This window comes from Pinus tabuliformis, chromosome 3_1, assembly GCF_031772625.1.
Source record: "Pinus tabuliformis cultivar Carrire ecotype Pingquan chromosome 3_1, CPIR1, whole genome shotgun sequence".
NCBI lineage: Eukaryota > Viridiplantae > Streptophyta > Pinopsida > Pinales > Pinaceae > Pinus > Pinus tabuliformis.
In genome coordinates, this window is record NC_142301.1 from 69,503,478 (window position 1) to 69,527,441 (window position 23,964).

At 34.5% G+C, this 23,964-nt stretch overlaps 1 protein-coding gene across 1 annotated transcript; it reads right to left on the bottom strand.

Annotated features, from left to right (window-relative positions):
• Nucleotides 1-446: 446 nt before the first annotated feature.
• Nucleotides 447-5,086, bottom strand: LOC149185826 (cytochrome P450 724B1-like). The gene is made up of 9 exons (XM_089412499.1): nt 4,658-5,086; nt 4,231-4,555; nt 3,111-3,263; nt 2,775-3,008; nt 2,592-2,681; nt 2,300-2,378; nt 2,090-2,196; nt 1,823-1,941; nt 447-985 (listed from the first exon to the last, which is right to left on the bottom strand). The coding sequence occupies exons 1-9, from the start codon at nt 4,858-4,860 to the stop codon at nt 886-888; spliced, it is 1,410 nt and encodes a 469-aa protein (XP_089268625.1). The 5' UTR covers nt 4,861-5,086; the 3' UTR covers nt 447-885.
• Between the last annotated feature and the right edge of the window lie 18,878 nt (nt 5,087-23,964).

Sequence of the window (23,964 nt, forward strand, 5' to 3'; positions counted from 1 at the left end):
TGTTACTTAATTAGTTATTATTGTTATTATTATTTAACTTTAAGGTTATGGTGAAGTTAAGTTAGACATCAAATTGGTATATGAAATTTAGGCTTTTTCTTTTTCAGAGATTTGTCTACTAAATCTACTAAAACATACATACTCTAATATTTTTAGTTTTAAACATAAAAAATTTAAGAAAAAACACAAACTCTTAATTATTAAACCTATTAATAACCATTATTAAACCCATTAATATCTAGTACGCATCCTAATAAAATATTATATTATTATTTATATTATAACACTAGTAATGAGTGTCATGCAGTGGAACAAAATGTTATTTAAATGTTCGTGACAAATTGGTACTGGCACAATAATTTGCTACTGGTAATGAGGGTCATGCAGTGGAATAAAACGTTACTTAAATATCCGTGACAAATTGCTACTGGCACTGACTGTTATGGAGGATCAGAAAATGTTCAGAAATCTGTATTTATACTGAATAAATCCTGAAGTACATTTGACTGATTGTACAGCATTAAAAAAATACAGTCAAAGGCGATATCCGGGAGAAGCAAAAAGCTGACAGCTCAATTTTTTATACACACGTTCGACGAACTCACTGTCGAATCCACATATCCCAAGAAATTCTTTCCTGCATTTGATATATCCGTATCGCGACTCCATTGACCACCAATGCAATGATGTCTGTCATTAAATTAGCGATATGGGACCTTCACTGGATCATCATAACTTCTTCATGTAAGTTGCCAGAGTCCTGATCCGCTAGAAATCCCAAGTACAGGACACATGAGCGAGTGAGCGTGCTGTGACTGCTGTCCTTCATCTTCCTGCTGTCATAAACAATTATTTATGCATAAAGACCAAAATGGAATCCTAAATTTAAACCGCCATAGATAGACGCTCAACGTGGATTGGCAACCCCTTCTCGAATTCCACATAGGGATATGCAACAGAGTGATCCAGCTCAGCTGCTCTCCATCTGAACCACAAAACATGAACCAATTTGAAAAACAATGAAAATCACATAATCCTGAATTCAGAAAAAATAAGAGTATCCAGGTGCATTATATAGTTTGGTAGAAAAAAAAAAAGTTATTGATATGGGTTAGACTTTAAAAGTGATTTCAAAGTTAAATTATTATTTTTTTTGAAGAATTTTTCGGCGAAAATTATATGGAGAAATTTTTGTCGACACCTTTCTAACCAACCACTGTGGTTCATCGTCAGGACAAGTTGAATGAACACCAACCAGTGTGGTTCATCGTCAGAACAAATTAAATTATTATTATTTATGAAACTTTTAAAGTTAAATTATTATTATTTATGAAATTTGTATTAGATTATTATGATTTATGAAATTTATATTATATAGCTGAATATAATTTTAAAATTAGAGTTATTAGCTTGACAATCTTAAAATTAGATTATTATGGCCTCTTCCAACTTATAACTAAAATAATTGTTTTCACCTCAATTCACCAAAATCAAGTAATACAATTTCAAAGTTTTTTGTTTTTTAAAATACATTTTGAGTGCATAAATAAATTCAACACCTGAAAAACTGTTGAGACACTCAAAATTATGAAGATTAACCAATTTAAATTTAAATTTTTAAAATTCTTTAACAAATTTAGATTAGAAAAAAACCATTTATAACCATTTAGTTTAGAATAAATTATTATTTATGGAATTGAACATTTCTAATACCCATTCATTAATAAAATGAAAACACTCAAGAAGAACCTAGATTTTTGTTTTTTTAAACAGTCTGTGTAGTTAATAAATATGTGAGAGTGGGTGGCTCTATATTAATTACCTGAAGTTCAGAACCAGATGGTGAATGAAAAAAGCAGTCTCGACTTTAGCCAATTCTGATCCAGGACAAAGCCTCGGCCCTCCACCAAAAGGTGTAAATTGTTTTCCTGCTATCGCTGTCTGTAAATTTATTAATGTATGCATTTCAAACAACATGTAAATCAATGGGTGTCATGGATTTTACAGAGCTTTCGGTGGTTGCAATTAAAAATATTCTATTTTATTCTATAATTTCAACTTTTTGACTATAACGCCTGTAACGTTTTACCTGCCATCTCCAGGGATTGAACTCTTGAGGGTCTTTAAAGGCAGAGGAGTCTAGATGAACAGCACTGAACATTGGGAGAATCTTCCATCCTGCCGGAATGTCGTACCCTTTAAAGAATCATAAACATGTTTGTCAATAGCAGACATGTCCATTAAACCTGCGACTTCCATGCTTTTGCATTGATTTTAGAAATTATATGAATATCCCCACCTTTAAACTTGACGTCTTTCAGAGCTTTCCGGTGAACAAATTTAACCACGTTCCCACACCGCAGTGCCTCGTTGATTACCTGAAATACAGATACCACCATTAGGCGTATTAGCTAATGAGAATGGGAGCTATTTAGTTGTCAATGGTTAAGAGAGTTTTATATATTTAGAAATTGGATAATAATAATAATAGTGTTGAAATCTTCAAAAAAAATCTCATACACAATCAATTTAGCATTAGAAAATGACATTAAAATAGATAATAATAATAATAATACTAATATAATTATTACATTTTGTGTAAAAGACATTTGCCTGTAATCATCCCAATTTAAACCTGCTTCACCCTTCTGTTTTCCCCTTCTGATTTTCTCGTGCTCACTCTGCAAATCCACCCACAACCAAATTTATTGGTCAAAATTGATCAATTCCATACACATTTCATAAATTGCAATTAGATTGATAGTATATTTCACCTTTAACTGCTGGAAAGCAGAAGCGCAGTCGGTTAGAAACTTGACTACCATAGCTATTAAAACTGCTGTTGTTTCATAGCCTCCAAGCAGAAGATCTAAAACCAGGCTAAGGATCTCATCATCGCCTAGACTGGTGCTTGTCAGAAGCATATCAAGAAAATCTCCTCTCTGAATGCCTTCATTCCTCCTCCTATCCACCAGCGTTTTAAGGGTGGAAAGAATTTGAGATTTCGACTGCAATAGCCAAAGCGTTTCCACCGAGAAAAGTCATCAGATTTGTGATAAAAACTGTAACAAACTATGAATAAAAGCAGAAGAATATGAAGTATAGGGCACCTTGACAGCTTTTGCGTAAGATGTTCCGGGAATATATAGCGGCAGTGACGCCAGTCCTTTCATGAAAGTAAGAAAGTCCTTCAAGATGGTGGATGTTTCCGGACTATCTGGCTTCAAACTCAGAATTTGTTTCACTATTACAGTGAATGTGAACTGCAAATATTACAAACAACTTTCTGTATTATTTTTCCCAGCACCGGTATAAGATAGTTCACAAAATGTAAGCTATATTCTGAAATCTGCCATCAAGATAAGGTAATATATTTGGAAATTTGAAATTTGTAAGCAAGATGAGGCAAAGTAATATATTCCGAAATCTACCATCAAAATAAAGATAACAAACTAGATTACAATCAAAATAAAAATGACAAATTCCAATACTATGTAATCAAGATAAAGCAAAACAATATATTCCCAAATCTACCATCAAAATAAGACAGCTAACTAAATTACAACCCAAATAAAATAACAAACTCCAATACTTTAAAAAAGAGCAAAACTTACAAATATAAAGTAATTCTTTCATAAAGAAGTGAGATGCTCTCCACTAAATCAAGTTGCTGCATATTGTGATGGCTTAAACTGTTTTATAAAAGAGATTAAAAGATTGTGGGCTCTCCCAAATAAGGTGGTGGAGATTTGGGTATATATTCTTTGAGAACACTGTAGGAGTTTGATGGAGTAAAATGTCATAATAAAGTTTGCAGAGTAAATTAAGATATGTTTAATTTTAAATCAGACGTCTTTGTGAGAAGATAAATTATGATGAGCATTTTTGGATTAGGGTAATTTTTTCACAGCTCCAAACCTGTTCAACCAACCAAAAAATAATAGATAATTATTTTAATGATGATGTTATTTTAAAGCATTTCTCATTACTCACCTAAGACATTTTGACATTTTGATTGTCCAAGTTTCTAGCCAGCAAGTATGGCATTACAAAAGTCAAAGAGTGCATTTCAGAGAGGTATAACAAAATTCAAAGAAACCTGTGAACTAATTTAACAGACAGCAGCATCTTTAATTTCTGTCTTTGCTGCTATTCACAAACCTATTAGAAAGTTCATGTAAGGATCTGGCAGACAAGCTTAGAAATTGAATAACGCTCTGTTTATCATACCTTTCTGGCCTCTTCACAGAAGAGTACGGTCTGTTTTTGCTTCCATTTACCAGTGATGAGAAGTGCATTCGCTTCTATATCACTGAGGAAGTTGGGATTGGTTTTGGCAGCATTAACCAGACTGAGTGCCAGGGTTCGCAATCGTTTGTGAGCATCGCCGACAACCACAAGCATAGACATTTCGCCCAATATTCCATGAATGGCCGTGGGGTAGCTGCACTGGAACAACCGGTCCTCGTTCTGCAGCACGTAAGCATTGAGATCGGGATCGCAGGATACAATTGCGGGCTCCCCAAATAGATGGGACTTGAAAACTCTTCCGAACCTGCAGTGCCCAATTCAATAAATTTTATAAAAACAAAATTTGTTTCTAAACTGTAGCAGAAAGAACTGTACTGCAGAGTATATAATTTATTGAATAATATACCGTTGCACGCGTTGGTGAAGAAATGGGCCTGTGGAAGTGGAAGGATGGGGTTTAAGAAAGGGCAGTGTCTCTCCGAGTAACGGCCATCCGATGCTTCCAGGCGGCGCCCTTTTTCTTGTTATTCTCCAGAAATGCAGAGAGACAATCCATGCGGTCACTCCTGCGAAGGTCGCGACTAGCGTCCACCAAAATTTTGTGACCATCTTGATGGCCTATCTGATCTGAAATCTGTGATCTGAGAGATGCAGGGAGAGGTAGTTTTAACCGGAACGAGCCGGTCGTTTCTTTGGGGTCCACTGTTATTTGAACTGGGTGCGAAGACTGTGCAGTCTTTTCAGTTTACCATCGTACCGTGTTCGATAGTGTTGTCACCCGCACGCGTGCTGCAAATTGTGTCTGGTGTTGTCGCCATGGATGGCCGAGCACTAGGGATTGTGCAGGCCCCTACCACTGGTTCCTTTTACACGTGTTGATGTATGCAGAGCGCGACAATTCTATCATATGCCAATGTTGATTGATGGATGGTTGCCACAACTGTGTGCCTCGGTTGAGGTTGGCAGTAGGAATCTGGTGATGATCATCATATTTATCAATTAATGAGACGAAATCATGATGCAGAATGTTCTGTTCGAGGCTCTTTTTCTCTCTTCCCACCTCTGGTAAAAGCTGTCCAACCTTTGGGACAATTCATGTACGCTTCGTATCTCAAAATGAATAGCTTGTTAAATTTGATGCTTCATTCAATGTTGTGGGTAATTTGATCGTCCAATTTCATTGTATCTTTAAACCTAGTCCAAAGCTATTCCAACTAGGTGATTGTCTAGACCCAAAAACAATGAAAATTCAGGTCAATAAAATCTTATGTAAATTTGGTTGGGTTACAGTTGTCAAATTTGCTTTAAGATTAATTTTAAATATTTATTTTTATAATGGTGAATCTATCTTAAATATTTATTTTTATAATGGTGAATCTATTTTCATCATTTGAAAAAATAATTCAAACACTCCAAAAATCATATTTTTTTGAAAAAAAAATTAAACCCAAAAATAATTGTCCACCAAATTACCCCCATTAAATAACACCAAAACAAAATTATTAAAAATATATTTATATTATAATTTTTTTAAAAAGATATTTTTCTCATATTCAAAATATGTCATCAATATCTTATCAGGTTCGATTCAGGTTGATTTTGATATTACATTTATGATATTTAACTTTAAATTACGATTAAAATTCATTTTAACTATTTCTTATCGTAAATTGTTATATAAAACGAATACTTAAGAAATCCACATTACATAATAAAAATATATATATTTAATATAAATTATTATTACTAAAGTTAAATTTATTTTAAATATATATATATTTAATATAAAATATTGTAAAATATTTAAATTATTTAAAAAATAAATTAACCATAAATATTATAATAATAAAAATAAAATTATATATAAATAAAATAAAATTAGAAGAGATAAGTTCCAAAGGTTAACTCAGTTGGTCCTTGTTGTTAACTGCCTCATAGATGAGGAGGTCACAGAGTTAATTTTCCTGGAACCTTTTGGGGTTAGGCTTTGATAATGTGGTTCTTGTTCTTAAATGCCTCACCAATTAATCCAACGAGACTTGATTCCCTTAGGGGTTGATCTACCCAAATTTTCTTATGTGAAAAAATAAAAATATATTATATAAAAAAATTAACCTACATATTACAAAATACATTAGTTATAACTTAAAAAAACAAATCAAATACGAAACTTTTGATTATCAATGGAAAGTTGTTGGAAATTTGAGAGAATATATTTCAAATACATTAGTTATAACTTTTAAAAAATATAACAAATACCTAACTTTGGATTATCAATGGAAAGTTGTTGATTCAAGAACATGGTCATGAATGAGCTTTCTGTTGAAGTGCATGTGCAGTTCAATGTGTTTGCTGCGCTGATGTTGGACTGGATCTTTGCATAGTTGAATGGCACTTTGATTATCACACCAAAGTGTAGTCGAATGCTGCTGCTGAAAGCCAAACTCTGACAGGATCTGACAAAGCCACAAGGCTTCCTTACTAGCTTCTACGACACCACGATACTCTGCTTCTGTTGAAGAAAGAGAAATGGCACCTTGTTTCTTGCAAGCCCATGTAATAGGTCCTGAACCAAGAGTGAACACATAACCTGCAGTAGACTTCCGATCATCAGGGTCACCAGCCCAATCGAAATCAGTGAAACCAACCAATAGAGGAGATGCTTCGGCACTGTAATGAATCCCAAACTGAACTGTACCTCGAACATAACGAAGTATTCTTTTAGCTGCTTTCCAATGACTTTCACGTGGGTTTTGCATAAACCGAGCAATAAGGCCAACAACAAAGGAAAGGTCAGGACGAGTATGGGTTAGATACAAAAGTTTTCCTACAAGTTGACGGTATAAGGTAGCATCAACTTCAGGAGAAGTACAAGTGACTGAAAGTTTGACTCCAGACTGAAAGGGAGAAGGGGCTGGCTTACAGTCTTCCATGTGAAAATGGCGTAGAATATCACAGGCATACTTTGATTGGGAAAGGGAAATACCTTCCTTGGATTGCAAGACTTGAAGACCAAGAAAATAATGTAAGTGTCCTAAGTCTGTCATTTCAAACTTCCTTTTAAGGCTAGACTTAACATGGTTTATAAGGTTGGGATCACTACCAGTCAGGATAAGATCATCAACATAAAGAACAAGAATGATAAGAGACTTGCCCACTTTCTTGGTGTAGACAATATTGTCAGAATGACACCTAGAAAAGCCATTTTCTAAAAGAAAGTTATCCATTTTGGCATACCAAGCTCGAGGAGCTTGCTTGAGACCATAAAGGGATTTCTTAAGCCGACATACAAGGCTGGAGTCTATTTGTATAAAGCCAATAGGTTGTTCCATATAGATTTCGTCATGCAAGTCCCCATGCAAGAAGGCCGATTTAACATCCATCTGATGGACTTCCCATTTGAAAGAGGCAGCAAGGGAAAGAACAAGGCGGATAGAGTTCATTTTGGCAACAGGGGAGAAAGTTTCAGTATAGTCAATGCCTTCAACTTGTGAAAAACCCTTAGCAACAAGACGAGCTTTATGTTTATCAACTTTCCCATCTGGTCCATACTTGGTTCTATAAACCCATTTGCATCTAACAAGTTTTCGTCCCTTTGGTAGAGGAACAAGATCCCATGTATCATTTGCCAATAATGAATGATATTCTTCATTCATAGCTGCTTCCCAATCTGGATGGCCTGAAGCTTCTGCAAAGGTGTCAGGATCATAATTCACTGAACCTTGAGCCAGTAAAGAAGAGGCTCTCTCGAACTGAGAACATGTACGTCGCTGATCTGTAGGATCACCGGCAAGATCACCTGCTGCATCCCGAGTAGCACGGACCCATTTTGGAAGCTGAGGAGCTGAAGGAGGACCCTGAGAAGGTGGGGGAGGATTTTCATCCTCACTTTCATCATCTGAAGAAGAAATATTTTCAAAAGTGGAAGAGATAGGGAGAGGTGGCACATCCGCCGAACTAGGCTCGTAGGCCGATATATTTTCAGCAAAATTTACATCTCTTCTAATGATAACATTTTTGGACTTAAGTGGAATAAGTCTATATCCTTTGACATCTTCAAAATATCCAACAAAAATACATTTTTCACTCTTAGGTTCTAAAGCTTTATGTTTCTCATCTAGAATATGGGCCCATGCTTCACTTCCAAAAACACGAAAGTGACTTACATCTGGTTTGATTGAGCTCCATGCTTCTTCTGGAGTGATATTCTTTAAAACCTTAGTAGGAGTGCGATTTATTATGTAATTTGCACAGTTAATTGCTTCTGCCCAATAATTAAGACTAAGTCCTTTAGATTGAAGCATACAATTAGCCATTTCCTTTAAGGTGTGATTCTTCCTTTCAGCTACACCATTTTGTTGTGGAGTATATGGAACAGTACGTTGCATTTGAATTCCATTCTTAGTGCAAAAGTTGATGAATGTGTTTTTAACATATTCTCTGCCATTATCAGATCTTAGCCTAAGAATTTGATGTCCAGATTGTTTTTCAACAAACGCCTTAAAGGCCAAGAACATGTTAAATACTTCACTCTTGAGTTTTAAGAAGTATACCCAAGTGCGTCTGGAGAAATCATCAATGAAAGTTAAGAAATACTTGTAGCCAAAGAATGAAGCAACTGGAAGTGGACCACATAAATCACTATGCACGAGCTATAAAGGGGCTGAGGCGTTCCAAGAGGCACGTTTTTCAAAACTATCCCGATGATGTTTTCCGAATACACATCCGGAACAAACACCATCTCTGCAAGATACCATTGGAAGACCTGTCACCATATTTTCTTTACATAGATTCTGAAGAGAGCGATAGTTTAAGTGACCAAATCGCTCATGCCAAAGTTTGCTCACTTCATCATTATGAGCAACAAATACTGAGGGAAGATTTGATGACCCAAAGTTGTGAAACTTATACAACCTTGTAGAATCATCAGCAATGCCAGTAGCTAAAATCTGTCTATGATCTCTTAGGTCCTTAATTACAACATCGTGAGGTGAAAATTAAACGATTTTACCTTCACCTGAATGGGTTATCTGATATACAGATAGAAGGTTGCAGGATAAGGTTGGAACACACAATACATCATTAAACTGACCATTGTCTAGATGAACAGTTCCAGTCCCTACAACACTAAGAGATCTATCATCACCAACATATATATTTTTGGTGTTACAATCATTTAAAGAAGAAAACATGGCTTTGTTTTTGGCCATGTGATAAGAAGCTCCAGAGTCAATGAGCCACTCATGAGAATGGGAAGAAGAAGATACATTTAGTGCATAGCCAGACCAAGATGTTTGACAACCACATGCAGAAAGTGCCATTCCTGAAGATGAAGTTGAAGTTGAAGATTGCTCCAAATGGATGTTATGCTTCTTCATTACTGCTTCCAAGGCTTCGATCTTCTTAAAGCATTTGGATTCTAAGTGGCCATATCGATTACAAAAGTTGCAATGTCTATCAGTCTTCTTCCATTTGTTTTTATTTGTCTTATCATTTTGTTGAAATGATTTTTCATTTTGAGGTGGAAATTGCTTAGGACCCTTGTTTGGTTTAGGACCATTCCTTTTAGGATACGACTTCTTAGGATTCTTTGAATTTGGTTGCTGCTGGGCGGCTAACGCTTTCTTAGAAGAGTTTCCAAGATGAAGAAGACCAGGGTGTAAGAATTTTTCTTGTTCTCTTATTAAAGAATCACAAAAGGAATCAAAGGAAGGGGACTTGTAGGCTTGTCCTTGAGAAATGAAGGCTTCTCTTATAGAATGGAAGGTGGAAACAAACACAGAATAGGCTGGTCCCAACTTAGTAAGAATGGAGTAGATAAGGCTACTATCTTCTTTCTTAACCTTAACACCTTCCAATAGAAGTCTAAGGGTCTTGAACTTGGACAAAAAATCTTCAATGCAAGAAAAATTATTGGGGTTCAATGTAAGCAATTCATTTTCAAGTTGATGGGCTTTAAGTTCATTTTTAATTCCAAAGACTTTAGTAATCTGTTTCATTGCTTCATAAGGAGTATCAAGTTCTGCAATATGGAATCTAAGATCTGGAGAAATAGACATCCCTATCAACCCACGTGCTTGGTCTTGTCTATTTTCCCATTTAGCTGCCTTGTCTTCATCTTTTGGTTTGGTTTCTTGGCCTGTGGCTATTCTGTAAAGACCTTTACTTCTAAGTAAATCCACAATGTAGGACCACCATTGGAAGTAGTTGGTGCTGTCAAGAATAACTTGGCATGGACTTTCCATTTAAAAAAAAACTGAAGCTATAGATGCTGAAACTAAGTGTTTCAATGGAAATATCTCGAAAAATTAGGCTGTTTCAAAAAAAAAGGTTCTGAAAACGGCTTCCGAATGAAGAAGTTATGGCTTTTTGAAGAAAATTTGATGAAGTCGCCGACGAAGTGCGGGAATGTGCGGAAATGAAAAATCCGCCCACACAAAATGGAGACTTGAACCCAAGAGAGAGAGAGGGGGGGGGTTGATGCTTTGTTGAGAAAGCTCTTTTTCCCTACAAAACAAAAAACACAAAACCCAACACGGACATACAAAACAAACGAACCTTGCGGCTCGAAGTTAGCTTTAGCCGGAAACTAAATATTTTCCTCAATGTTTCTGATTTTCCGAGATCACACTAAGGCGCAGCGGAAAAGAGCATACGCATGAGAAAAATCCTTCCTTTCTGTTTCTGATTTTCCCATATCACACAGAGTCGCAGTGCAAAGAGCATACGCAGAAATGAAAGGTATAGATCCGATAATAAAAAAGGCTAAATAAACCGAAAAACGAAATAAATAGAGAGAAAATAATTGTAAACTGCAAATAAACACTGTATACCTCCAGATCTTAAAAATGACGCAGCTAGAACTACCGGAAACCTTTTCGCGTGAAACGAAAGGGGTTCCTCACTGGAACAGATGCTCCAAACACAACAGAGCAGTCCTCTCGGCCCGAAAGCAGTCGGAAACAATAGATCTAGGAAACGGTAGTCGGATGCAGTTCTACCAGCTTCAGATTTGGATCACCAACGGACGCGGCCCTCAAATAGCTCTGATACCATGTAGGAATTTACAGGGTAGTTCCTCAGACAGAACACCAAAGGACATTGCTCACAAACAGATCGCAGATCAATACACCAGTACTTTTGACGTGGTTAAAACCCTCAAAGAGAGAAACAGTCCACGGCTTGACCAACGCGACCACTTCAGGCAATTTATTAATAAAAGAATGAAAATTTACATAAGCTTCCCTCATGAACGGTTAACCTACAAATGACCCTCCATGCTCTTTAAATAGAGATCATGGACCAATCGGGTGTTAAGCCACGGATCAAGTGTCGGTAATACCGAGGAGAGAATGAACCGTCGGATCACTACATATCGTGACCGTCGGATTGTAAGTTACAAAATGTACATAGTAAAGAAACACACTTTACCTAACTCTATACTAGACCAAGTTGTACTTAACTATTTCCTATGTGTCGGAATATCCTAACATCAATGCGTACTTCATATTGAATCAAATTGCCATGTTCTAAAATATCAATAAAGAATATTATATAATAAATAATAAATAAATATTATCTTTATTATTATTGAAAATATGATTTATATTAATTTTGATATTATATTTATATAATTAATTAAAAGATATTATTGAAGTTAAAATTTATTATAAATTATTATATAAAATCAAATTACTTAATTTCAAATATTAATGAAAATTCGCATTATATAATTGCTGACCATAACAAAACTATTATTGTTTTCAAATATACAATTAGTATAATTAATTTTAATTTTTAATGTATTTAATTGTAAATAATTATCAAAATTAAATTTTATTCTTTACAAGTTATATAAAACACCAGTGACAAAAAAACACTATTATTTTCAAATATCTAATCATTATTAATTTTATTATTAAATATATTATTATTACTAAATTTAAGGTATTTTGTTGTAAATTATTATCTAAAATTATTTCTAATATTTAAATAAATTAATAAATAATAATTATATGTATATATATACTAGTTTTCGGGTAAAAAAGTAAACTCTTTACCATTCACATATATAAATTTCATGAACTTTTAGGAATTATATTCCAACCTCTACTTTTTATGGTGTTAAAACTATTTTAAACTAAAATTCAAACAAATCACACAAAAAAAACTAATATTTCAAAATATTTAAAATACCAAATTAATATAAATACATATTATTTCTAATATTAAATTTAGTGTATTTGATTATAAATGCTTAACAAAGTTAAGCTTTTTTTTCTAAATAAATTCATTATAAATTGTTGTGAGGGTTTAAACCATTTGACTAAAATATTATTAACAAAACTAATATTATCTTTTAATATGCAATTAATATAATTAATATTAATATTAAATTTGTTGATTGGATTTATTTCGAATGGTTGGGAAGAATGCTTATTATTTTTTTCACTTAAATTCAATTCTTACAAATAACATAAAAAAAATTATTCAAATTAATTTGACGTAAGTAAAATTTAAAAGTAAATATCACAAAATTTTCTACTTATAATTTGTTGTAGCTACTACAACTAAACCCTCTAAAATTTGGAGTCCACTACTTTTGGTTCTCAAAGGCTAAATCTTGAAGTTTTCTCTAAGTTTAATTGCATTTGTTAAAGTTTGAAAATAAAGCTTTTGCAAATTTCCATACATTGTTGCATCGCAAGCTAACTTAGTGCATGGCATGTTTGTTTATTAACTATGTGCAAGGTCATTCCTCATAGCCTTATTGTATCGTAAGTTTCATGTCGCATCACAGATTTGCATAGTGTTGTTGTGCAATACTTCTTCCATAGTGTTGTTTGTCAATACTTCTTGCATTAGTTATTATATTTATGATAGCCCTGTAGGTTTTAACCCAGTACAGAAATTACCTACAGACGAATTCTAAAAATAGAACATAAACAATGACGATAATATACAACAAATACACAGAGATTTTCCCTTGGATCCAAAAACCGGGACTATCATTATGTTCCTTTCAATGTTACAAGACATATATATACATGTCGAAGCATTCATAAACCCCAATCCATTAACCCTGGATTAGAACATAATCGTAGTTCCCTTGAACGAATCTATAAAATACCATGGGAAAAAAACCATCATGCCCAAAATAATGTGCAAAACCCATGCACAAAACCATAGGTAGGTTCGCCCACCTAATATAGTGTCCAAAAAAGAAAATTCTCGGCGTGCTACCCTGGACCCTGTGCAGGGGGGCTACCGTCCCCTTGTGACCGCCTGCGCGTGCGACTAGTCGTGGAAAGAATATAACACACACCTAACAAGCCATTCTATCGATACGTCATTTTGCAAGTTGAATCCCGATATCACATATTAAATCGTGAAGTCGTGACCCATCGCATATTAACTCGCAAAGTTGTGACTTGTCGCACCGACTTAACTCCTCTTGCATATTGCATCGTGAATGTGCATTTAAAGCATCAATTGTCTCACACATGTCATAGAAGTTATATATAGAGAGACTCCCCTTTATTATTTTCACGATACATTTTGAGCTATAGAGCTTGTTACAAGGGGACAAATCATGTCACGACCTACTCCTGCAATCCCCATCACTGCTAAGTTCAATAAGTCATCGCAACCTTCCTCATTTGTTTGTGATTTGTGACACTTCTATTTTGTCTTTTCGTCTTTCAAATTTTCGATTTTCCTTTGCCTTAAGATTTATATTATCATTTCCCTATTTTCATATATGCCAATCCATTGCACTCCCCTCCTTCCTCTTCTCCCATTTATAATCTATCCCTTATTGCTCCATACTTAGCCATATTCATGTTAACCCTGCTAGTCCCTGCCATAGCATGAAGTTCTATTAAATCCTTGCATTGCGTTATTAACATTCTCCCTATCGTGGTGACAAAATTTAAGGTAGACACAAATCTCCCCTCCTTGCTATAACAACACACTTTGCATTTTATTTTCATGACTTATTCCTCCAACTGCCACTACTAGTTGTCCATTATAGTATTACATCTTGGCATATCTCCTTGTGATAATGCGATTCTATGTTGTAATCTTATCCATATCTTTGTGACAACACTCTCCCTTTATTGCAACTTGACTCGCCTTCTTGCAACTAACAATATATGGTCATGTTGTTCAAGCCCTTACAATAGATTATCTTAGCAACTTATGACGCAACATCACAAACTCTCGATTTAGTTTGTGATACATAGTAATTGAAGTTGATTTTTTTTTCCTAACATCATTTTTGTCATGATGATCATTTTTGAGACATCAGGTATTGTTGATCTCGAGTGTTTCAACATATCTTCGTCCATAGGAGACATGGCTCTACCCACTAAGAAGAGACCGGGCAAGGAAATCACATAAAGTAGCATAGAAGGTGTAGTGGATACTCCGTTAATTTTGGTACCTATTTTTGTAGACGCAACCTACTATGTGGATAAGTCAGTGCCCATGACTTGGACAGGTATCTACCAAGTATTTTCCAAGATGGGAATCCTTGGAGATCAACAAGATGTTGAAGTATATCGTAACATCAAGAACTCATGGTTCCATCAATTAATAGCACATCCTTCCATCATGTTGTGCACTAAAACAATTGAATGGTTCATCTAGTGCACAGATGTGAAGGATATGACTATCAAGAACATCCATGGTGTAGAAATAACAACAATTTCTCATCAAAATATCACTAAATACTATAAGTCTCCAAATTGCAAAGTGGTCATGTCTACAAAATGGTTTAATAGTTTTCCTCTGCCTACCAAAGACATACCCAAAACTTGGTGGTTAGAACCAAGTAAGTTCAGGTCTAAATCATATCGCATTTATAAGACTAATTATTGAGAAGAGCATATCAAATGATAGCAACAATGTATTGTCGACTATATGGAAAAAATGATGCAAATTTCTTTGAAAACTAAGTCGCCGTGATGTATACTTGCACTTGAGAAGGAAAGAGCTTTAATTAGTCAGAAATTTTAGCATCTTCAATCAAGGTCAATATAACGCGAGCAAAGAAGTTAGTTGAAGGAGAACAACTGGAGTTTTATATGGTTCTATGTGTACTAGATGTTATGTGTTCCAAGTGTCAATTTCCAACATTAGATAGAAATGGACCCCACTATAGATGTACTACCAGTTCATCTTTATTTCAAGAATGTATTGGACACATGGTTGTTTTTAGGCCTACAACAACCTCCCTCTATTTTCAAATTTTAAACATTAGGAACCATTCAATTTTCTTTATTTATTGTTTTAGTTTTAAAATGCCTCAAAAGAACATATTCAACCTTTAAAAAAAATTCATTAACAAATGGTTCAGGTCGGATGTCAAAGATCATCAACATTTAAAACCTTTTGAAAAATTTCCCGACCTCTAACTATCCCAACATCTGATTGTCTCGGCCTCTTACTATCTCGAATATCCTGACTTTCGAATCACGCGAGTTATATAGAAATTTGTGATAGCTTCAAGCCTTCAAATTCCGACTTCCTGACTTTTCCAATAATCCCAACTCCCAACCTCCGACTAGCTAATTCGTTTCTTTTCACTTTTTCTAGATTTTTCATTATTTCTTCGTTTGGTTTTGTTTTAATGTAATAAGAACAAAGTTCAGGAATTCAATAAATTAATGTTTAATTAAGTTTTGAAATACAACTAAAGTCCCTATCTCTGACCTCTCACTGAGAATAGCCTCATTTTAGATTTAATAAGCATTAATGAATCTATATACCTTTTTTTTTTATTCTACATGATTTGTGATTAATTCACCACTATTTATCTTGAGAAGTTGTTAAATGCCCAAAACTTGGGTTTTCACGTTAAAATTTATTAAGCCCCGTATAAACAACACTCATTTTTTGCGAAAACAACAACGAAACTCCTTTAAAGTTTGCTTTCTACTCATTGATATTAAGCTTATTTTTAAAAATTTAACTTAAAATAACTCATCTATTTTGATAAATTTCGTTTCTCATTAATTTTTCTACTTTTGTTGCATGTTATTTGAAAATGGGTAACAAAGGAAAAGCATGCTTCTAGACAAACAAGTTAGGGGATTAAAATGAAAATGAAAGCTCAGGGATTGAAGATACCAATTCCAATTCATCACTCATTTTAGATACTATCTACAAAACTCAAGATGCAGGTAAGTGCTCATGGGAAGAAATCTTCTTTGAAGAAAAGAAATTGGTAGAATCAGAAAATTCAAATAATGATTAGTCTTCCAAATTTGAGGGTATTAGGAAAAACTAATTTGCATAAAATTGTAGCTATACCAAATATCCTTCCCTACTTTGACATGATAAGTTGGATTTTAACGCATGCTCACATTCCAATTTTTTCTATCTTTGGTCACAACTAGAATGTGATTGCCTCTTGGAAGCCTGCAGTCCTTAATCATATTTATAAGTTAAATCTTCCTGACATTCTTCTGAACAAAGAGATTTTAGATGAATTTAATGATAATGTTCTCAAGAAGAAAAATAAGGATTATAACTTAGTCATTAAAGGATGCTTACATGATCCTAAAAATTGCAAATTGAAAACAAGGAAGGATAAACCAATAGCAATTCTCAAACCCGCTTTCAGATACATAGTCAAGATACTCTCTAGACTATATGAAGAAGCTAACCTAGAGAATTGTAAGCTTGAATGGGTTCCTCTTATTTATGGTATTTATAAACAGTGAAAGAGATTCAACTGAGCAAATATTTTGGCTCAAAATATATCATAACTCATTAAAATATCTATAGCTTATCCTCCTAGATTTAAATAAGCTTTTTATATGTATGTCTATATCATGGATGTTGTCATGGCCTCAATTCCATTTTCTTTAATGGAATTAAGGTATTACTTCAATTATCAACAAACTATACAAGATTATACTTCCATTTTATGGGAAAGCAATTTCAAACAACACTTCTATGATATCTGCAACAATATCATTGTTGGACCCCAAATATGTTATAGCATTTTATAACCAAACCTTCCATTCACAAGCCATATTCATACCCTTGCAATATTGTAACTATTATATTACCAATTTTCACTAAATGCATTAATTTTACCTTATGGTTAATTATTAATAATTCCTTGTATTTTTAATGATTAAATGAGTTTTTAATATTCTTTTATCAATGAAAATTTATTAATGTGGTTATGTGGCCAGGAGCATGGTCCACTATCAAAGTTTCTATCTTTGTATCAGTTCAACGGTTCGCTACTTAATTTTGCACTTACACGAATGGAAGAAAAAAAAAAGTCAAAATTATAAACTATGTTTTTTCTTTCTCAAAGCATGGTAAATTAGGTGTCATGTGAGCTTAATATGCTAGTACAAGCCTTGGAATATACCCAGATCACATGTGTGGGATACTAGCACATGATTTACGCTACAACAAAAAATAGGTAACAATTTTGAAATGGCCATGTTCTACCTCGATTTCCGTGCATATGGTGGCGAATCTAAAGAATATGGAAAATGGATTTTTGCAAAATATAACAATTTACTTATATCTAAAATCATTTCCAAAAATTCCAAACTATTTAAAAGTTATAGCTAGTTCTTTGAAGCATATTTGTACAAAATTTCTACAAAACCCAGATTTGCAAAAGTATCTAAACAGTCAACTTCATGCACAAATTACAGAGGCCATGAGATTGAATCAGGAAATTCCAAGAGAGGATTTTGTTGATAATATGGAAAATTAGGCTCCATAGAAACAGATCCCCAAAATGAATCATGGTCGAGAAGATATGGTTGGTTCTTTAATGCCAATTTGTATAAAATTACAAAAAAACCAGAATTATGAGATTTTGCTCTAAAGTTGTAAATTCGTTTTCTGAGTTTAGGGGATTGGATTTTATCCTTCCTCAATGGATTTATGTATAAATAAAGTCTCAAAGAGAAGAGAAAGAAGGTTGTTCATTATTGTAAAAGAGGAGATGAATTATTAGTTTTTGAGAGATTTAGAGAGTTTATTTGTAACAGAGTTTTTGATATGAGTTTTTGATGTCTTAGAAGCACTAACCTCCTGGGAAGGGCCCCTCAGTGTGAGTAAGTTTTGTTTTGCCTCACGTGTTTTGTAGATTAGTCTTACATCTAGAAATTTAGTTTTATTTTGCAATGAATTTATGTTAGATAAAACTCATCTATTCACTTTCATGCTTTCAATTTAGTTTGTAGTACTTCTTTGTAGGTTTAGGAAGTGAATTCCATTCCATTGATTCTTCTTTGTGCATGATTAAGATCTTATTTTCAACATTTGATTGCATAAAGAATTGACACTCTTCCATTCTCTGTTTTCTGCCTAAGAAATGAAAGAAATTTAAAAGCAACATCACATATAAACAATCTTTTCAAGAACAAAAAACAAAGTATTCATTTTATCTTCTTTCTATTTCCTCTTTGAGAAGCTTGTGTTCTTAATTGAATTTCCTATTACAAAGAACATTTGTCTTTCTTCTATTTGCTCCTCCCTTCCTCTTTTTTTCCTTAATTTTGTATTTGGGTGAATAATTTAAGAGTCATTTTACATTCAACCCTTTATTATAGAATTATATTTATTAATTCTCTTGTTGCCCATCATATAAGCATTTCATTCTCGCATGTAGATTTATGCAATTTAGTATATTTCTCTCATAGATTTCATTTTTCATATTAGTGTCAATGTAGTTGATTGTAGAGAGATCTTGAGTTTAGGATTTAGAAATCTATATTTTTTGCAAGTTCTTTTGATTGCTTTTGGTGTTTACTGAAATTGTATTTTCCATTTCAGTTTGGGTTGTCAGTTTGTTAGCATATTCTGACACATAGGAAATAGTTAAGTATAACTTGGTCTAGTGTAGAGTTAGGTAAAGTGTGTTTCTTTACTATGTACTTTTGTAACTTACAATCCGACGGTCACGATATGTAGTGTTTCGACGGTTCATTCTCTCCTCAGTATTATCGACACTTGATCCATGGCTTAACACCCGATTGATCCATGATCTCTATTTAAAGAGCATGGAGGGTCATTTGTAGGGTAACCGTTCATGAGAGAAGCTTATGTAAATTTTCATTGTTTTATTAATAAATTTCCTGAAGTGGCTGCATTGGTTTAGGCTGTGGACTATTTCCCTCTTTGAGGGTTTTAACCACATCAACAATATTGGTGTATTGATCTATGATCTCTTTTTGAGCGGTGTCCTTTGGTGTTTTGTCTGAGGAACTTATCTTGTAAATTCCTACATGGTATCAGAGCTATTTGAGGGCCGCATCCGTTGGTGATCCAAATATGAAACCGATAGAACTGCATCCAACTGTTGTTTTCTAGATCTCCTGTTACAGACTGCTTTCAGGCCGAGAGGACTACTCTATTGTGTTAGGAGCATATGTTCCAGTGAGGAAACCCTTTCGTTTGACACGAAAAGGTTTCCGGTAGCCCTAGTTACGTCATTTTTAAGATCTGGAGGTATACAGTGTTTATTTGCAGTTTTTAGTTATTTTCTCTCTGTTTAGTCGGTTTATTTAGCTCTTTGTTTTTTTTTTATTACCGGATCCATACCTTTCATTTATGTGTATGCTCTTTTCCCTGCGAATTTGTGCGATCTGTGCAAATCAGAAATAGAAAGGAAGGATTTTTCTCATGCGTATGCTCTTTTCTGTCGCGCCTTAGTGTGATCTCGGCAAATCAGAAACATTGAGGAAAATATCTAGTTTCCAGGTAAAGCTAACTTCAAGCCGTAAGGTTTGTTTTTTTGTATGTCCATGTTGGTTTTTGTGTTTTTTTTTTTGTAGGCAAAAAGAGTTTTCTCAAGTAAGCATGCACCCCAAAGCTTCAATGACTCCAAAAAAAAAAACTTTCCTCTTTTCCAAAAATTACTAACTTTTAATCTAGCTCACTTGGTCCAAAGCTACTTTATGAGAATAGAGGTCTCGAGTTCAAGTCTTTCTTTTTATTGAGCTAATTAGATTAAGTTTGGAAAGGGGGCGGAATTTTTTTAAATATAACATTATCATTAATTTCCGCACATTCCCGCACTTTGTCGGCATTTTCAACAACTTTTCTTCAAAAAGCCATAACTTCTTCATTCGGAAGCCGTTTTTCAGAGCCATTTTTTTTTTAATCAGCCTAATTTTTCGAGATCTTTCCATTGGAACACTTAGTTTCAGCATCTATAGCTTCAGTTTCTATTAAAATGGAAAGTCCATGCCAAGTTATTCTTGACAGCACCAACTACTTCCAATGGTGGTCCTACATTGTGGATTTAGTTAGAAGTAAAGGTCTTTATAGAATAGCCTCAGGCCAAGAAACCAAATCGAAAGATGAAGATAAGGCAGCCAAATGGGAAAATAGGCAAGATCAAGCACGTGGGTTGATAGGGATGTCTATTTCTCTAGACCTTAGATTCCATTTCGCAAAACTTGATACTCCTAATGAAGCAATGAAATAGATCACTAAAGTTTTTGGAATAAAAAATGAACTTAGAGCCCATCAACTTGAAAGTGAGTTGCTTACATTGGACCCCAATAATTTTTCTTCCATTGAAGATTTTTTGTCCAAGTTCAAGACCCTTAGGCTTCTCTTGGAAGGTGTTGAGGTTAAGAAAGAATATGGTAACCTTATCTATTCCATTCTTACGAAGTTGGGACCAACCTACTCTGTGTTTGTTTCCACCTTCCATTCTACAAGAGAAACCTTCATTTCTCAAGGACAAGAGTACATGTCCCCTTCCTTTGATGCCTTTTGTGATTCTTTAATAAGAAAACAAGAAAAAATCTTACATCTTGGTCTTCTAAATCTTGGAAACTCTTCTAAGAAAGCCTTAGCCATCCAACAACAACCAAATTGAAAGAATCCTAAGAAGTCATATCCTAAAAAGAATGGTCCTAAACCAAACAAGGGTCTTAAGCCATTTCGGTCTCAAAATGAAAAATCATTTCAACAAAATGATAAGGAAAATAAAAACAAAGGGAAGAAGATTGATAGACATTGCCACTTTTGTAATCGAGATGGCCACTTAGAATCCAAATGCTTTAAGAAGATGGAAGCCTTGGAAGCAGCAATGAAGAAGCATAACATCCTTTGGAGCACTCAACAACTTCAACTTCATCGTCAGGAATAACACTTTCTGCATGTGGTTGTCAAGCATCTCGATCTGGATATGCACTAAATGTATCTTCTTCTTCTCATTCTCATGATTGGCTCATTGATCTTGAAGCTTCTTATCACATGGCCAAAAACAAAGCCATGTTTTCTTCTTTAAATAATTGTAACACCAAAAATATATATGTTGGTGATGATAGATCTCTTAGTGTTGTAGGGACTGGAACTGTTCATATAGACAATGGTTAATTCAATGATGTATTATGTGTTCCAACCTTATCCTGCAACCTTCTATTTGTATATCAGATAACTCATTTAGGTGAAGGTAAAATCGTTGAATTTTCACCTCACAATATTGCAATTAAGGACCTAAGAGATCCTAGACAGATTTTAGCTACTGTCATTGCTGATGATTCTACAAGGTTGTATACGTTTAACAAATTTGGGTCATCAAATATTCCCTCGGTATTTGCTGCTCATAATGATGAAGTGAGCAAACTTTGGCATGAACAATTTAGTCACTTAAACTGTCGCTCCCTTCAGAATCTATGTAAAGAAAATATGGTGACAGGTCTTCCAATGGTATCTTGCAGAGATGGTGTTTGTTCCGGATGTGTACTCAGAAAACATCATCGAGATAGTTTTGAAAAAAGTGCCTCTTGGCATGCCTCAACCCCTTTACAACTTGTGCATAGTGATTTATGTGGTCCACTTCCAGTTGTTTCATTCTCTGGCTACAAGTATTTCTTAACTTTCGTTGATGATTTCTCCAGAGACACTTGGGTATACTTTTTAAAACTCAAGAGTGAAGTATTTAACATGTTATTTTCCTTTAAGGCCTTTGTTGAAAAACAATCTGGACATCAATTCTTAAGCTAAGATCTGATAATGGACGAGAATATGTTAACAACAAATTCATCAACTTTTGCACTGAGAATGGAATTCAAATGCAACATATTGTTCCATATACTCCACAACAAAATGGTGTAGTTGAATGGAAGAATCACACCTCAAAGGAAATGGCTAATTGTATGCTTCAATCTAAAGGACTTAGTCTTAATTTTTGGGCAGAATAAATTAACTACGAAAATTACATAATAAATAGCACTCCTACTAAGGTTTTAAATAATATCACTCCAGAAGAAGCATGGAGCTCGATTAAACAAGATGTAAGTCACTTTCATGTTTTTTGAAGTGAAGCATGGGCCCATATTCCAGACGAGAAACATAAAGCTTTAGAACCTGAGTGAAAAATGTATTTTTGTTGGATATTCTGAAGATGTCAAAGGATACAGACTTATTCCATTTAAGTCCAAAAATGTTATCATTAGAAGAGATGTAAAGTTTGCTGAAAAATATATCAGCCTACGAGCCTAGTTCGGTGGATGTGCCACCTTTCTCTATCCCTTCTACTTCTGAAAATATTTCTTCTTCAGATGATGACAACGAGGATGAAAATCCTCCCCCACCTTCTTAAGATCCTCCTTCAGCTCCTCAGCTTCTAAAATGGGTCTGTGCTACTCGGGATGCAGCAGGTGCTCTTGTCAGTGATCTTGCAGATCAACGATGTACACATTCTCATTTCAATAGAGCCTCTTCTTTACTAGCTCAAGCTTCAGCTAATTATGATCCTAACACCTTTGCAGAAGCTTTAGGCCATCCAGATTGGGACGTAGCTAGGAATGAAGAATATCGTTCATTATTGGCAAATGATACATGGGATCTTGTTACCCTTCCAAATGGACTAAAACTTGTTAGATGAAAATGGGTTTACAGAACCAAGTATGGACTAGATGGAAAAGTTGATAAACATAAAGCTCGTCTTGTTGCTAAGGGTTTTTCACAAGTTGAAGGCATTGACTATACTGAAACCTTCTCCCCTATTTCCAAAATGAACTCTATCCACCTTGTTCTTTTCCTTGCTGCCTCTTTCAAATGGGAAGTCCATTAGATGGATGCTAAATCTGCCTTCTTGCATGGGGACTTGCATGAAGAAATCTATATGGAACAACCTACTGGCTTTATACAAACAGACTCTAGCCTTGTATGTCGACTTAAGAAATCCATTTATGGTCTCAAGCAAGCCCCTTGGGCTTGGTATGCCAAAATGGATAGCTTTCTTTTAGAAACTGGATTTTCTAGGTGTCATTCTGACAATACTGTCTACACTAAGAAAGTGGGAAAGTTCTTATCATTCTTGTTCTTTATGTTGATGATCTTATCCTTACTCGTAGTGATCCCAACCTTATAAACCATGTGAAGTCTAGCCTTAAAAAGAAGTTTGAAATGACAGATTTAGGACACTTGCATTATTTGCTTGGTCTTCAAGTCTTGCAATCCAAGGAAGGTATTTCCCTTTCCCAGTCCAAGTATGCATGTGATCTTCTACGCCATTTTCACATGGAAGACTGTAAGCCAGCCCCTTCTCCCTTTTATTCTGGAGCCAAACTTTTAGTCTCCTGTACTTCCCCTAAAGTTTATGCCACCTTCTACTGTCAACTTGTAGGAAAACTTTTGTATCTGACCCATACTCGTCCTGACCTTTCCTTTGTTGTTGGCCTTATTGCTCGGTTTATGAAAAACCCA

Bases quoted from the DNA above. Each gene is read 5' to 3' on its own strand.
- LOC149185826 (XM_089412499.1), bottom strand. From the start codon at position 4,860: ATGGTCACAAAATTTTGGTGGACGCTAGTCGCGACCTTCGCAGGAGTG. The intron at 2,197-2,299 runs GTGGGGATATTC...GATTCTTTAAAG, and splicing joins GAAAGACGTCAAGTTTAAAG to GGTACGACATTCCGGCAGGA. The intron at 986-1,822 runs GTAATTAATATA...TTTGTGGTTCAG, and splicing joins CATCTGGTTCTGAACTTCAG to ATGGAGAGCAGCTGAGCTGG.